The 15,896-nt window shown below is 47.3% G+C and overlaps 1 protein-coding gene across 1 annotated transcript in view; it reads right to left on the bottom strand.

Annotated features, from left to right (window-relative positions):
• dsg2.1 (desmoglein 2, tandem duplicate 1) overlaps positions 1-9,774 on the bottom strand; it is a gene marked incomplete at its 3' end in the record, with an annotated part of 42,119 nt that extends 32,345 nt beyond the window's left edge. The window contains exon 1 of the mRNA XM_080769636.1: positions 9,690-9,774. Within this exon, the coding sequence (XP_080625762.1) occupies positions 9,690-9,743 (54 nt within the window). The 5' untranslated portion in view covers positions 9,744-9,774. The remainder of the gene's footprint in view (positions 1-9,689) is intronic.
• Between the last annotated feature and the right edge of the window lie 6,122 nt (positions 9,775-15,896).

Here is a 15,896-nt window from a genome sequence, read left to right as displayed (position 1 = left end):
GATCAACATGACCGGACCCTCCCTACAGATCAACATGACCGGACCCTCCCTACCGATCAACATGACCACCGGACCCTCCCTACAGATCAACATGACCACCGGACCCTCCCTACAGATCAATATGACCGGACCCTCCCTACTGATCAACATGACCGGACCCTCCCTACTGATCAACATGACCGGACCCTCCCTACAGATCAACATGACCACCGGACCCTCCCTACAGATCAACATGACCACCGGACCCTCCCTACAGATCAACATGACCACCGGACCCTCCCTACAGATCAACATGACCGGACCCTCCCTACAGATCAACATGACCGGACCCTCCCTACCGATCAACATGACCGGACCCTCCCTACAGATCAACATGACCACCGGACCCTCCCTACAGATCAACATGACCACCGGACCCTCCCTACAGATCAACATGACCGGACCCTCCCTACAGATCAACATGACCACCGGACCCTCCCTACAGATCAACATGACCACCGGACCCTCCCTACAGATCAACATGACCACCGGACCCTCCCTACCGATCAACATGACCACCGGACCCTCCCTACCGATCAACATGACCACCGGACCCTCCCTACAGATCAACATGACCACCGGACCCTCCCTACAGATCAACATGACCACCGGACCCTCCCTACCGATCAACATGACCACCGGACCCTCCCTACAGATCAACATGACCGGACCCTCCCTACAGATCAACATGACCGGACCCTCCCTACAGATCAACATGACCACCGGACCCTCCCTACAGATCAACATGACCACCGGACCCTCCCTACAGATCAACATGACCGGACCCTCCCTACAGATCAACATGACCGGACCCTCCCTACAGATCAACATGACCACCGGACCCTCCCTACAGATCAACATGACCACCGGACCCTCCCTACAGATCAACATGACCGGACCCTCCCTACTGATCAACATGACCGGACCCTCCCTACAGATCAACATGACCGGACCCTCCCTACTGATCAACATGACCGGACCCTCCCTACAGATCAACATGACCGGACCCTCCCTACCGATCAACATGACCACCGGACCCTCCCTACAGATCAACATGACCACCGGACCCTCCCTACCGATCAACATGACCACCGGACCCTCCCTACAGATCAACATGACCACCGGACCCTCCCTACCGATCAACATGACCACCGGACCCTCCCTACAGATCAACATGACCACCGGACCCTCCCTACTGATCAACATGACCGGACCCTCCCTACAGATCAACATGACCGGACCCTCCCTACAGATCAACATGACCACCGGACCCTCCCTACAGATCAACATGACCACCGGACCCTCCCTACAGATCAACATGACCGGACCCTCCCTACCGATCAACATGACCACCGGACCCTCCCTACAGATCAACATGACCACCGGACCCTCCCTACTGATCAACATGACCGGACCCTCCCTACAGATCAACATGACCGGACCCTCCCTACCGATCAACATGACCACCGGACCCTCCCTACAGATCAACATGACCACCGGACCCTCCCTACAGATCAACATGACCGGACCCTCCCTACTGATCAACATGACCGGACCCTCCCTACTGATCAACATGACCGGACCCTCCCTACAGATCAACATCACCACCGGACCCTCCCTACAGATCAACATGACCACCGGACCCTCCCTACAGATCAACATGACCGGACCCTCCCTACAGATCAACATGACCGGACCCTCCCTACCGATCAACATGACCGGACCCTCTCTACAGATCAACATGACCGGACCCTCCCTACAGATCAACATGACCACCGGACCCTCCCTACAGATCAACATGACCACCGGACCCTCCCTACCGATCAACATGACCACCGGACCCTCCCTACCGATCAACATGACCACCGGACCCTCCCTACAGATCAACATGACCGGACCCTCCCTACCGATCAACATGACCGGACCCTCCCTACAGATCAACATGACCGGACCCTCCCTACAGATCAACATGACCGGACCCTCCCTACAGATCAACATGACCGGACCCTCCCTACAGATCAACATGACCACCGGACCCTCCCTACAGATCAACATGACCGGACCCTCCCTACAGATCAACATGACCGGACCCTCCCTACAGATCAACATGACCGGACCCTCCCTACCGATCAACATGACCGGACCCTCCCTACAGATCAACATGACCGGACCCTCCCTACAGATCAACATGACCACCGGACCCTCCCTACCGATCAACATGACCACCGGACCCTCCCTACAGATCAACATGACCACCGGACCCTCCCTACAGATCAACATGACCACCGGACCCTCCCTACAGATCAACATGACCGGACCCTCCCTACAGATCAACATGACCACCGGACCCTCCCTACCGATCAACATGACCACCGGACCCTCCCTACAGATCAACATGACCGGACCCTCCCTACAGATCAACATGACCACCGGACCCTCCCTACCGATCAACATGACCGGACCCTCCCTACCGATCAACATGACCGGACCCTCCCTACCGATCAACATGACCGGACCCTCCCTACAGATCAACATGACCACCGGACCCTCCCTACAGATCAACATGACCGGACCCTCCCTACAGATCAACATGACCGGACCCTCCCTACAGATCAACATGACCGGACCCTCCCTACCGATCAACATGACCACCGGACCCTCCCTACCGATCAACATGACCACCGGACCCTCCCTACAGATCAACATGACCACCGGACCCTCCCTACAGATCAACATGACCGGACCCTCCCTACAGATCAACATGACCGGACCCTCCCTACAGATCAACATGACCGGACCCTCCCTACAGATCAACATGACCGGACCCTCCCTACAGATCAACATGACCGGACCCTCCCTACAGATCAACATAACCACCGGACCCTCCCTACCGATCAACATGACCGGACCCTCCCTACCGATCAACATGACCACCGGACCCTCCCTACAGATCAACATAACCACCGGACCCTCCCTACCGATCAACATGACCACCGGACCCTCCCTACAGATCAACATGACCACCGGACCCTCCCTACAGATCAACATGACCGGACCCTCCCTACAGATCAACATGACCACCGGACCCTCCCTACCGATCAACATGACCACCGGACCCTCCCTACAGATCAACATGACCACCGGACCCTCCCTACCGATCAACATGACCACCGGACCCTCCCTACAGATCAACATGACCGGACCCTCCCTACAGATCAACATGACCACCGGACCCTCCCTACCGATCAACATGACCGGACCCTCCCTACAGATCAACATGACCACCGGACCCTCCCTACAGATCAACATGACCACCGGACCCTCCCTACCGATCAACATGACCGGACCCTCCCTACAGATCAACATGACCGGACCCTCCCTACAGATCAACATGAACACCGGACCCTCCCTACAGATCAACATGAACACCGGACCCTCCCTACAGATCAACATGAACACCGGACCCTCCCTACAGATCAACATGACCACCGGACCCTCCCTACAGATCAACATGACCACCGGACCCTCCCTACCGATCAACATGACCGGACCCTCCCTACAGATCAACATGACCGGACCCTCCCTACAGATCAACATGACCACCGGACCCTCCCTACCGATCAACATGACCACCGGACCCTCCCTACAGATCAACATGACCGGACCCTCCCTACAGATCAACATGACCGGACCCTCCCTACAGATCAACATGACCGGACCCTCCCTACAGATCAACATGACCGGACCCTCCCTACAGATCAACATGACCGGACCCTCCCTACAGATCAACATGACCGGACCCTCCCTACAGATCAACATGACCACCGGACCCTCCCTACAGATCAACATGACCGGACCCTCCCTACAGATCAACATGACCGGACCCTCCCTACAGATCAACATGACCACCGGACCCTCCCTACCGATCAACATGACCGGACCCTCCCTACAGATCAACATGACCGGACCCTCCCTACAGATCAACATGACCGGACCCTCCCTACAGATCAACATGACCGGACCCTCCCTACAGATCAACATGACCACCGGACCCTCCCTACAGATCAACATGACCAGACCCTCCCTACAGATCAACATGACCAGACCCTCCCTACCGATCAACATGACCACCGGACCCTCCCTACAGATCAACATGACCGGACCCTCCCTACAGATCAACATGACCACCGGACCCTCCCTACAGATCAACATGACCGGACCCTCCCTACAGATCAACATGACCGGACCCTCCCTACAGATCAACATGACCAGACCCTCCCTACAGATCAACATGACCACCGGACCCTCCCTACAGATCAACATGACCGGACCCTCCCTACAGATCAACATGACCGGACCCTCCCTACCGATCAACATGACCGGACCCTCCCTACAGATCAACATGACCGGACCCTCCCTACAGATCAACATGACCGGACCCTCCCTACAGATCAACATGACCACCGGACCCTCCCTACAGATCAACATGACCGGACCCTCCCTACAGATCAACATGACCGGACCCTCCCTACAGATCAACATGACCGGACCCTCCCTACAGATCAACATGACCGGACCCTCCCTACAGATCAATATGACCGGACCCTCCCTACCGATCAACATGACCACCGGACCCTCCCTACAGATCAACATGACCGGACCCTCCCTACAGATCAACATGACCACCGGACCCTCCCTAGCGATCAACATGACCACCGGACCCTCCCTACCGATCAACATGACCACCGGACCCTCCCTACAGATCAACATGACCACCGGACCCTCCCTACAGATCAACATGACCGGACCCTCCCTACAGATCAACATGACCACCGGACCCTCCCTACCGATCAACATGACCACCGGACCCTCCCTACAGATCAACATGACCACCGGACCCTCCCTACAGATCAACATGACCACCGGACCCTCCCTACAGATCAACATGACCGGACCCTCCCTACAGATCAACATGACCGGACCCTCCCTACAGATCAACATGACCACCGGACCCTCCCTACAGATCAACATGACCGGACCCTCCCTACAGATCAACATGACCGGACCCTCCCTAGCGATCCCAGACACTAGACTAAAGGCTGCAGCCTATAACAGATGAGTCAGGACAGGTTCAGGTTTGTGTCGTGTGTCGACTCGACTCCACAACAAAAAGGACAAGATGGTGATTCAGGAATCTGCTGTGCAAACACACACGGTGTACAGTAACAGTTACAGTATGTTGAAAAGTGTTCCGGCTCAGAGGATGTTTCCCACGCTTTAGTTTCATGTTGGAGGTCAGTGTTCTGTGAGGAAATTTAAAGGTATGCGTGATAAATACACACTGTAATATGTAAACAGAGCTGCTACCTTTAACCCATTCTGACCTGAGATCAGATTCTAAAAAAATGTCTATTACATCCTGACAGTTTCATTATTAACCCATTCTGACCTGAGATCAGATTCTAAAAATGTCTGTTTGAAAATAACAGTTTTCTGAAGATTTTTCAAAAATAGCAGACCTACAAGCTCATAGCGCGCCACTCGGTGGCGCGCTATGAGCTTGTAGATCTGCTATTTTGTCAATGGCTAAAGCATAACATAATGCTAACACCAAAAAGGGGTTCCCGCCCAACATGGGTTAAATACTGTATGCTATTTATTAGGGATGCACCGAAAGGGAAATTCTTGGCCGAAACCGAATACCGAATATAGGAAACAGTTGGCCGAAAACCGAATACCGAATATCCGAATATGATTAATATTATATATCATTTTTCCTACCATTGCTGTCATGGCCGTACCTTAAAGCTACCTGATTTATGGCAAAAGAAATGGTTATGGTTATAACTTATTATGGGTCCATGAAACATTTATTCAGCTCTTTTGAATGCATTAATTGCATACACTATTCAGTGTTTATTTCTGCCTATTCGGGCCGAAACCGAATAGGCCGAAAATGCATTTTTTGCCATTTTCTGCCCAATATTTTCTGCGGCCGAATATTCGGTGCATCACTACTATTTATCTTGAGGGGGGGGAAAAATGCTATTTGTCCCAAAGTGACTGCAAAGAAAATGCTGCCATTTGTTTTTTTTAAACAAAAGCTTCACAATGCAATGTGACACAGCAGCTCTGTTTACAAAATGCAGCACCCCCTCCCACTGTACTTTCACCATTTTCAACAGTTTTTTTATATTGTATTTTGACTCTTGCTTTGGCAATGTAAACAAATATGTTTTCTCATGCCAATAAAGCTCATTTGAATTGACAAATAAGCAAGTAAATTAATGAATTAATGAAATACATTTCTAACTTTCTTGATTCAGTGTTTCAACATGCAGTTACATGAATGTGATTTATGGTCTGACTGCATGTAAATATCCATAAATAATGTAAAAGTCCAGTTAAGGTGCCATGCCTGCTCAGGGTGGGACAATGTCCGGTCAGTGTCTTGAGACTAGGATGACCCCATGTCCCCCCTCTGTGTGAGACAGACAGTCCCTCATGCCCTCTGTGTGGGACAGACAGTCCCTCATGCCCTCTGTGTGGGACAGATAGTCCCTCATGCCCTCTGTGTGGGACAGACAGTCCCTCATGCCCTCTGTGTGGGACAGACAGTCCCTCATTTCCTCTGTGTGGGACAGACAGTCCCTCATGCCCTCTGTGTGGGACAGACAGTCCCTCATGCCCTCTGTGTGGGACAGACAGTCCCTCATGCCCTCTGTGTGGGACAGACAGTCCCTCATTTCCAAGACTTCTCAGGCGTCCCACAAACCCAGACCCTGTCCCACATTGTGACTGACAGGCATCAGTGTTCACATTGAGACCCTGTCTGTCCCACATTGTGACTGACAGGCGTCAGTGTTCACATTGAGACCCTGTCTGTCCCACATTGTGACTGACAGGCGTCAGTGTTCACATTGAGACCCTGTCTGTCCCACATTGTGACTGACAGGCGTCAGTGTTCACATTGAGACCCTGTCTGTCCCACATTGTGACTGACAGGCGTCAGTGTTCACATTGAGACCCTGTCTGTCCCACATTGTGACTGACAGGCGTCAGAGTTTAAATTGAGACCCTGTCTGTCCCACATTGTGACTGACAGACGTCAGTGTTCACATTGAGACCCTGTCTGTCCCACATTGTGACTGACAGGCATCAGAGTTCAAATGCCCTAATAGTTACTAGTGATTCCCCCAATAGTTGGATTTCTGTTGTAAATCTCTCTCATTGTCTCTCTTTTTCCAGCAAGATGTGTTTTTATAAGACCATTAAAACAACCTGAGAAACATCCCCTACAGCACAGAGTCTGCCTTACACCACCCATGACCATTCTGACCTGAGATCAGATTCTAAAAATGTCTTCTACATCCTGACAGTTTTCCTTTCTGACCTGAGATCAGATTCTAAAAATGTCTTCTATGGTCAGTCGCTCTTCGATTTTTCAAAAAACAGCAGACCTATATACAAGCTCGTAGCGCGCCAGTCAGTGGCGCGCTATGAGCTTGTAGATCTGCTATTTTTCAATAGCTAAAAAGCATAACATGATGCTATAACACCAAAAGTGGGTTCCGGCCCAAAATGGGTTAACCCATTCTGACTGGGCACCCATTTTGGTGTTGGCATCATGTTATGCTTTAGCTATTGAAAAATAGCAGATCTACAAGCTCATATCGCGCCACCGAGTGGCGCGATACGAGCTTGTAGGTCTGCTATTTTTGAAAAATTCGAAGAACGACTGACATTTTTAGAATCTGATCTCAGGTCAGAATGGGTTAATCAGACCAGTGTGTGTGTCGTGGAAACCTCGTATGAATCTGATCTCAGGTCAGAATGGGTTAAAACAAATTGTGAGCAGTGGTTTCCCAAAATGACACTCTCTCTGATCTCTATAGCATGTGATTTTCAACCATTTTCAATTCAAGGACCCCCAGTTTGATGTGCAACACAACAGGCTACGGAGTACGGACCCCCATTTAATGTCATTTCTATCTCTGAGACCCCGTGCCGGTTCTATGCCTTTTGTGGCCCCAAGCGACATATTTTTGTGAGGCCCCCCTCCAGCTTGGCTATGCCGGGGGGGGGGGGGAGGATTGTAAATTTGCCATGAAAATGCTTCAATCTGGTGCACTTTGAGCTCAAAATTAAGAGTGACGTGGCCCCCTCAGTGGTTGAGGCCCCAAGCGACCGCTTGGTTCGCCTATGCCTAGAACCGGCCCTGCTGAGACCTGTACGTTTATATTGTCAAACCAACGTTAATGTAACTCTGAGAGTGTTAATGTAACTCTGAGAGTGTATACAAATGGAACCAAATGATGGACCCTATAATACTCTGAGTTTGGACTCCCTGAGTTACAGAGCCATGTTTAAGGGTCCATTTTGGTTCCAAACTATCATTTAGCTGCATGGGGACCCCCTGGGAACTCCCTTAAGGACCCCCGGGGGGGTCCCCGGACCCCCTGGAACTCCCTCAGGGACCCCCCCCCCCCCCCCCAAAATGACATCAGAAGTCAGGACATTTAGTAGCCATTTTGTCCCCCTGTCCGTCCCATGCACACAAGCAATATTATTTCTACTTCTGTCCCTGAAATGGACAGTTTGGATCTGGTCACCTTACTGTATACTTGAGAGAACTTGGCACTATACTATATAATGTAATTTAACTGACATAATTATGACATGTACGGTCATGGTCTGATTGTTCTGTTCTCTTCTCTTCTCTTCTCTTCTGTTCTGTTCTGTTCTGTTCTGTTCTGTTCTGTTCTGTGACTATATTGAAGTGTCTATTTGTACGTCTCTAAATGTTTTGATGAATTGAACATGGTGGACCCTCTCTTGTAAACAAGTGTAATGCTTAATTGGGGTCGTCCACTCACAGTTGACAGTCTTTGTATTGAGTTTGTGCTTGAAATGTAATACTGTAATTCTGCAAACTGTTAATACATATTTCAATCGATCAATCAATAGGCTATAGTACCATCTAGTCTAGCAGTCCATATGAATGTGTGACATATTGTCATATTGACCACCATCAGCTCTCTCTTTCTCTCTCTCTGTGTGTGTGTGTGTGTGTGTGTGTAACCTGAGAGTGGCTGGATGTATGCTAGCTCCGCCCTTTCTCCCACAACAACCCACCGTTGTCATGTCAACCAGGTACAGACCCAGTTTCTTGCCGTCATTCTGCTCTTCACGACACTATTTACTTTTAACTCGCTTCCATAGCCGGACACTTTACTGTTAAAGCCTCGTTAGTGTGACTGTAAAGCCCTCATATCAGCATAGCTGTCACTCGTCAGAAAAAAAGATCTACAAGCTCACAGATCGAGCTTTTATTAGATCTGTTATTTTACTGTTGTTTTACAAGCGACAGACATTGTCCTCCTAATAAACGATACCAGTTTACCCACTTTGTCCACAAACAAAACAAACACGCCTTGAGAATTCCCAAAAAAGCATATCGAGCAGGCTGAAGCATTTTTTTACTATAATTTGTCAATGATCAGCAGCACAGCCTAAAGTCACTCACTCACAAATAGCGCCGTACCACATAGGCCTATTTAGAATTACACATAGATCTATAGCCATGCAGTTGTATAAGAGTCGATCACAACGAGATAACGATCGATTACAACAATTAAGTTAAAACTCACCGTCACAGCAAACAGCGATAATAAGAGCAGAGCTGACGGACGGACGTGTTTCATGGCGATCCGATCCGAGCGCCCTGCAGGTCCGGTGTGTTTATTATAATCCACCAAAGTATAACTTCCTTAGAACTCCCGCGGCAAGTAGGCTATAAACACAGTATCCGATGGAGATGATCTGCTGCTTCTCCCTGTGTGTGTGTGTGTGTGTGTTTCCCTTGAATGAAGAAGCAATAATAAGTTGTCACTCGGTCAGTGAGCCAGACACTGTTCTGTTGAGACGGAGATATGACGAACTATGATGATGATGATGATGACAGAATGAAGAGGCGTCGACATCCACACCCTTCACCTGTAAGGCAGGGGAATGTCGCTACACACTCTCACTCGGAAGTGCAGTGTGTGTGTGTGTGTGTGTGTGTGTGTGTGTGTGTGTGTGTACTAGAGTGTGTCAGAGACAGGGAGAGTGAGATTTGATCTAGATATGTTGCAACCTGATACACATTACCTTAATCTGGCAGACTATCTAGCATTAGTCTGTTTTTCTTTTATTTATTTTTTCTTCAGGGGAGAGAGAGAGAGAGAGAGAGAGAGAGAGAGAGAGGGGGGGGGGGGAGAGAGAGAGGGAGGGAGAGTGAGATAGGGGGGAGGGAGAGAGAGGGGGGAGAGAGAGAGAGAGAGGGGGGGAGAGAGGGGGGAGAGGGAGCGAGAGAGGCAGGGAGAGAGAGAGGAGGAAGGGAGGGAGAGAGAGAGAGAGAGTTTGACATTTAGTTATAGTGTATCTAGTTTTTAGGGCCCTCCTATTTACAGTTTTAATGTTTGTTTTTAGTTCAATGTTTGTTTTAAAAACGCCATCATTGACAATGAAGGGAAAATACGTGATCTTGTCCCTATAAACACAAACATTAAATGCCATCAACAATGAAGATATAATGTAATGTTTATAAATCATATTTAGATGAATAGAGAGGTTAGTGGTTACACCTAAAACATACCTGTAGTTTTTACGTTTGAGTTGTTCCCAGATTCCCTCCTCGATTTTCTAAGATGATAAGAGCGCCCCTCACTTCACACAGGTGTGATTCATTTCTATTGATGATTATTATGAGGTATCATTTCTGCGCTATATAGACCCACATTATGTGTTACTGTATATCCTGACTGTAACACTGAGGATCATAAACACAAAGCAAACCCACCTGCTCAAGAACTGTAAATCACCGACACGAGACACCTGTCAGTGTGTCTGGTCCTGAGGCTATACTGTACTGTACTACACTTCTGAGGTAGTCTACTGTACTGTACTGCAGTTCTGAGGTAGTCTACTGTACTGTACTGCAGTTCTGAGGTAGTCTACTGTACTGTACTGCACTTCTGAGGTAGTCTACTGTACTGTACTGCAGTTCTGAGGTAGTCTAAATGGTAAATGGTAAATGGTGCATTTATATAGCGCCTTTATCCAAGGCGCTTTACATAGATTGTGCATTACATTCACCCATTCACACACCGATGGCAGCGGAAACCATGCAAGGCACCAACTAGCACATCGGGAGCAATTAGGGGTTCAGTGTCTTGCTCAAGGACACTTCGACAGTAACTCTGGGGGAGCCCAGGTTTGAACTGGCAACCTTGCGGTTCCCATCCAGGCACTCTACCCCTGAGACACCGCCGCCCGTAGTCTACTGTACTGTACTGCAGTTCTGAGGTAGTCTACTGTACTGTACTGCAGTTCTGAGGTAGTCTACTGTACTGTACTGCAGTTCTGAGGTAGTCTACTGTACTGTACTGCAGTTCTGAGGTATCGTGACCATGCGTTTGTATTAGTGATGCACCGAATATTCGGCCGCAGAAAATATTCGGCAGAAAATGGCTAAAAATTAATTTTCGGAAAATATATCACCGAATAGTGTATGCAATTAATGCATTCAAAAGAGCTGAATAAATGTTTTATGGACCCATAATAGTGATTATTATTTAAGTAAAGTTTTGCCATAACCATTTATTTTACCATAAATCAGGTAGCTTTAAGGTCCATGACCGCTATGGTAGGAAAAAAGATATATAATATTAATCATATTCGGATATTCGGTTTTCGGCCAACTGTTTCCTATATATTCGGTATTCAGTTTCGGCCAAGAATTTCCCTTTCGGTGCGTCCCTATAGTTTGTATACTTGAGACCATTCTACAAAATAATGTCTTCTAAATCATGACGGGTTTTCTGAAGAAAATAATCATAAATAATAATACTACAGTCAGTCAGTGGTCCTCAAACTATTTCATGTCAAGGACCCCAAACATTTCACGTGTTTGGCCGTCGACCCCCATCTGAAAAACACGTTGTTCCAGGGACCACGATCATGATTATTAATAATCCTTAACAGTAACTAAAGGGGTTTCCCGTCCTGAATGCAGATTAAACTACTCCCCTACACCTCAGAGGCAAATATTGTGACCTATACTTTTCACTCTACTGTATTTATGTATGAACACAAACAATTGGCTTAATTGTGATTGGCTGATCACCCCATAGCGATGATTAGATTGGCTGAGCACCCTGCATAGAGCGAACATTTTTAACTCATATCTTTGCTTCTGGGGGGAGGTCCCTGCATGGAACAACATATTTTCAGATGGCGGCCAAATACATATAATTTTTGGGGTCCTTGACATGAAAATGTTTGAGAACGACTGACTGATAGAAACATTGTTTTTTTCCACAAAACTGTCAGGATTTAGAAGCCTTTTTTAAAATTTATAATCGGCCTCTTAACCATGTATCGTAAGTGGGGTCCTAGAATCCATCATGAATACTATAGCGAAAAGAGATTCATCATAACGTTAAACAATTTGAGAACTACTGTACACTAAACGGAGCCTTTTGGCTTAATTATAGTCATTATCGTCAAGTGGGAAAGAGTTCCTATAGCTGGCAGTAGGAGTTGTTTTATGTAGGTATGTAGGCATGGGTAAGCTGAAGGTGAATCATAACATAAACATTGGCAGTTGGCCATCTTCAACTCTCAGCTTCTCAAACTTAATGCCAGTTCAGGAGCCATGAACTCATTGACACATATCTGTTAAATGGTGCATTTATATAGCCCCGTTAGGAAGAAACCATGCAAGGCACCAACCAGCACATCAGGAGCAATCAGGGGTTCAGTGTCTTGCTCAAGGACACTTCCACACTGACTCTGGGGGGAGCACCACAGGGATCGAACTGGGAACCTTATGCGGTTCCCATCCGGCCACTCTATACCGCTGAGCCACCGCCACCCCCCTGTAGTTATACCTGTAATTCACACACACACACACACACACACACACACACACACAGTCACACAGTCACACACACAGTCACACACACACACACACACACACACACACACACACACACACACACACACACACACACACACACACACACACACACACACACACACACACACACACACACACACACACAAAACTAAAATAGAAATGTGCTGCCAAGAACAACCCTGGTTGGATCTAGTCTTCCTGCCCATGAGGGCCTTAAGACTGGCTCAGTGTTCAGTGACACAGGAGGGCCTGGGTGTGGCCGGGCCGGATTCACAGAACCGGTTCTTCAGGATACTGTCTCACACAAACTGTCACTATATCACCATGACAACCAGGGAACCTCGCTCGCTCTCATGCGTGCGTATGTACGTACGTACGCATGCATGTGTACGCGTGCATGTATAATATTATTAACTTATTGATATCTGTCAGGCAGAGATAGACGCAGTGCACGCACGCACGCACACATGCGCTGACACAATGAATCACACACACACTGGCCCAAACATGCTCAGAGTATTTAGTGACATATAGGTGTGGTCGTTCTCCAGACATGAAACAATAATGTTGTAGTAACAGATGTGTGTCCTCGAACCCGACCCAGCCAGGGAGGTGCCACGCCCTAGCAGGGCGTGCAGGGTCGGAGAGGAACATTAGACACTGAAAATAACACTAACAAAAATTAACAAAAACGAATCAAAAACCAAATAAAAATGAAATACTAATTAAACTAATGCAAAACCAACGAAATAAAATAGAATTGCATGAAGGACAATGTCGTTGTATTCGTATTCCCGTCATGGCATTCTCTCAAAACTGGAAAATTAACTAAACTAATGGATTCCTAAAACTATAAAACTAACTAAACGCCAAAGGAAAAAATGAATGACATGCGCGCACACGCACGCACACACACACACACACACACACACACACACACACACACACACACACACACACACACACACACATTAAAAGCCTTCATTAATTTACGTCTGACACTTACAAAAGCATAACTTCACATGGGCGGAACTCAGGAACTGTGCACGTAGCCTACAACCTGCACACACACACACACACACACACACACACACACACACACACACACACACACACACACACACACACACAGTATTTTGCAGTTTCTAGTGAAGAATCTTCTTTGATGATTGTTCATGATCAAAGCATGCCTGCGGTTGTCATGGCTACTTTCCAAATGTTTCCTCGTTATACAGCCGGCCGAACTGCCTTCATGTAGGCCTACTGTAAATGCATCTTTATTCATGTAGGCCTACTGTAAATGCATCTTTATTCCTTCATGTAGGCCTACTGTAAATGCATCTTTATTCATGTAGGCCTACTGTAAATGCATCTTTATTCATGTAGGCCTACTGTAAATGCATCTTTATTCCTTCATGTAGGCCTACTGTAAATGCATCTTTATTCATGTAGGCCTACTGTAAATGCATCTTTATTCATGTAGGCCTACTGTAAATGCATCTTTATTCATGTAGGCCTACTGTAAATGCATATTTATTCCTTCATGTAGGCCTACTGTAAATGCATCTTTATTCATGTAGGCCTACTGTAAATGCATCTTTATTCATGTAGGCCTACTGTAAATGCATCTTTATTCCTTCATGTAGGCCTACTGTAAATGCAGCTTTATTCATGTAGGCCTACTGTAAATGCATCTTTATTCATGTAGGCCTACTGTAAATGCATCTTTATTCATGTAGGCCTACTGTAAATGCATCTTTATTCCTTCATGTAGGCCTACTGTAAATGCATCTTTATTCATGTAGGCCTACTGTAAATGCATCTTTATTCATGTAGGCCTACTGTAAATGCATCTTTATTCATGTAGGCCTACTGTAAATGCATCTTTATTCATGTAGGCCTACTGTAAATGCATCTTTATTCCTTCATGTAGGCCTACTGTAAATGCATCTTTATTCATGTAGGCCTACTGTAAATGCATCTTTATTCATGTAGGTCTACTGTAAATGCATCTTTATTCATGTAGGCCTACTGTAAATGCATCTTTATTCCTTCATGTAGGCCTACTGTAAATGCATCTTTATTCATGTAGGCCTACTGTAAATGCATCTTTATTCATGTAGGCCTACTGTAAATGCATCTTTATTCATGTAGGCCTACTGTAAATGCATCTTTATTCATGTAGGCCTACTGTAAATGCATCTTTATTCATGTAGGCCTACTGTAAATGCATCTTTATTCATGTAGGCCTACTGTAAATGCATCTTTATTCATGTAGGCCTACTGTAAATGCATCTTTATTCATGTAGGCCTACTGTAAATGCATCTTTATTCATGTAGGCCTACTGTAAATGCATCTTTATTCATGTAGGCCTACTGTAAATGCATCTTTATTCATGTAGGTCTACTGTAAATGCATCTTTATTCATGTAGGCCTACTGTAAATGCATCTTTATTCCCATTCTGTCAAATAACACTTACGGTCGCTCATGTATAATCTGTTTGTGTGCTTCCCCGCATTACAGGTTTTTCCTACTGTACATGGTAAGGTGTGTGTGTGTGTGTGTGTGTGTGTGTGTGTGTGTGTGTGTGTGTGTGTGTGTGTGTGTGTGTGTGTGTGTGTGTGCCTGCCTGCCTGCCTGCCTGCCTGCGTGCATTCATGCATGCCTGCCTGCGTGCTTGTCTGTCTGTCTGTCTGCCTGTCTGCCTGCCTGTCTGCCTGCCTGCCTGCCTGCGTGCGTGCGTGCGTGCGTGCGTGTGCATTGTGCATGCTCCACTTTCATATTATTTTCATATAAATTTGACACTCAAAGTCATTAAGACACTATACCGACAACCCCAAAATGAAAGTATATCTCAAATATGCTCACCTACACACATGTCCTTGTTCCCT

Source organism: Protomyctophum bolini (assembly GCF_963924005.1).
Source record: "Protomyctophum bolini genome assembly, chromosome: 8".
NCBI classification, from domain to species: domain Eukaryota; kingdom Metazoa; phylum Chordata; class Actinopteri; order Myctophiformes; family Myctophidae; genus Protomyctophum; species Protomyctophum bolini.
Note: the sequence above shows the minus strand (reverse complement) of the source record. Positions and strands in the feature narration are given on the sequence as shown.